This window comes from Otolemur garnettii, unplaced genomic scaffold (assembly GCF_000181295.1).
Source record: "Otolemur garnettii isolate 467f Iridium unplaced genomic scaffold, OtoGar3 scaffold00092, whole genome shotgun sequence".
NCBI lineage: Eukaryota > Metazoa > Chordata > Mammalia > Primates > Galagidae > Otolemur > Otolemur garnettii.
This window is the reverse complement of record NW_003852487.1, coordinates 7,833,189-7,834,863: the sequence shown is the minus strand read 5'-3', so window position 1 is coordinate 7,834,863 and position 1,675 is coordinate 7,833,189. Positions and strand designations below refer to the sequence as shown.

Genomic DNA, 1,675 nt, shown 5'->3' with positions numbered 1-1,675 from the left:
GGGCGCACAGGGCGGGACAAGGGGAGCTGGTGCGGCCGCCCTCACCTGACCTTCTCACTGTCCGTCATCTGCCAGAGTCCCAGGTTGAGTACCTTGAGGCAGGGAAGCTGCGTGATGCGCTCCAGGCCGCGCTTGGTGATGCGGGTACAGCCGTACAGGTCTATGCCCGTGAGCTGGCTCAGGTGCTCAGCAATCAGCTCCAGGCCCTTGTCGGTGATGCGCACACACTGTCCAATGTTGAGCGTGCGCAGCCCGTGCATCTGCCGCACCATGCGGTTGATGCCATCGTCACTAATGTGGCAGGAACAGAGGGAGAGGGACTTGAGGCCGTCCAGCCCCTGGGCTATGTAAGCCAGACTCTGGTCCCCAACCTTGTCACAGAACGACACATCTAGCCCCGAGAGGCGCAGGCTGCCCATGGCCAGATGCATGATGCCCGTGTCACTGATGTTGTCGCAGGAACGCAGGTTAAGGCTGCGTAGGCTGCCCATGTGCGACAGGTGCAGAAGGCCTGCGTCTGAGATGCCCCCGCAGAAGCTGAGGTTGAGGAGCCTCAGGCCGGTCAGCCCTCGGGAGATGTGCTTGAGAGAAAGATCCGTGAGCTTCTGGCAGTCCTGTAGAGTGAGCTGCTCCAGGCCCAGGCAGCCCTCGGCCGCGCTGCGCGTCATGCCAGCCAGGTGCCCGATGCCCACGTCCGAGAGGTGGCGGCAGCTGCGAAGATTAAGGCTCTTGAGGCGCTGCAGGCCCCAGGCGATGAGCAGAAGGCCGGTGTTGGTGATGTTGCTGCAGCCCCCCAGCTCCAGCACTTCCAGGCCCTTGAGGTACTGGGCTATGCGGCCCAGGCTGCTGTCGGTGATCTGCTTGCAGAGACTCAGGTTGAGGGCGCGCAGGGAGCCGATCTCCTGCACAAACGCGTGGCCCAGTCCGTTGTCAGTGAGGTTGTAGCAGCCGCTGAGGTTGAGGCTCTCGATGTTGGCCATGCCCTGGATCACGTAGCTCAGGCTGCGGCGGAGGCTGAGGATCTGCACGCGGCGGATACCCCGGGCCTGCAGGCTGGGGAACAGCGACGGGTTGGCCCGGCGCAGGTGCAGCTTGGCCTCCACCCCCCGCCACACCGACTTGTGGTAGGCGGCGTCCCTCCAGGCCGTGCACACCTGCGCCGCGCGCCCCTTGTCCCGGACGTCCAGGTAGCCGAAGATCATGGCCAGCAGCTCCGGGAACAAGCAGGAGATGTGGGTCTCCATCTTCCTCCTCCCCCCTCCGCGGAGCTGGGGGGAGGAGGCGCGGGCCCCGCCGCTCCTGCCCGGGGAAGGAGACGAGAGCGGGCCGCCCCGGCCGCTGACGCCTCCGCCGCCTCGGGCCCAACGGACGGCCCCTCCCCGCCTTCCGGCTCCGGCCGCCGCCGCCGCTCCTCCTCCTGGTGCGTCCGTCCTTCCTTCCTTCCTGCCGGCTTCGCCTCCCTTCCCTTCCCTCCCCCCGCCCCGGGCTCTGCTCGGTCCTCACATCCCGGGCGGGGAAGGTGCCCGCTCACTCACTCCCCGAGCCCAGCCGCCGCCGCCGCCGCCGCCTGGGTCTAACCACGCCGCGCTCTGGCCGCACCGCTCCGCCGCCGCGGCTCCCACGCCCCCTGCCGCATCCTCCGCCTCCTGTCGCTGCTGCCTCCGGCTGCCGCCGC

The 1,675-nt window shown here is 68.1% G+C and overlaps 1 protein-coding gene across 1 annotated transcript in view; it reads right to left on the bottom strand.

The window, feature by feature from the left end:
- The window catches only part of FBXL14 (F-box and leucine rich repeat protein 14), a 6,826-nt gene extending 5,228 nt beyond the window's left edge, over positions 1-1,598 (bottom strand). Inside the window, exon 1 of the mRNA XM_003795474.3 lies at positions 46-1,598. Coding sequence (XP_003795522.2) covers positions 46-1,244 — 1,199 coding nt within the window. The 5' untranslated portion in view covers positions 1,245-1,598. The remainder of the gene's footprint in view (positions 1-45) is intronic.
- Between the last annotated feature and the right edge of the window lie 77 nt (positions 1,599-1,675).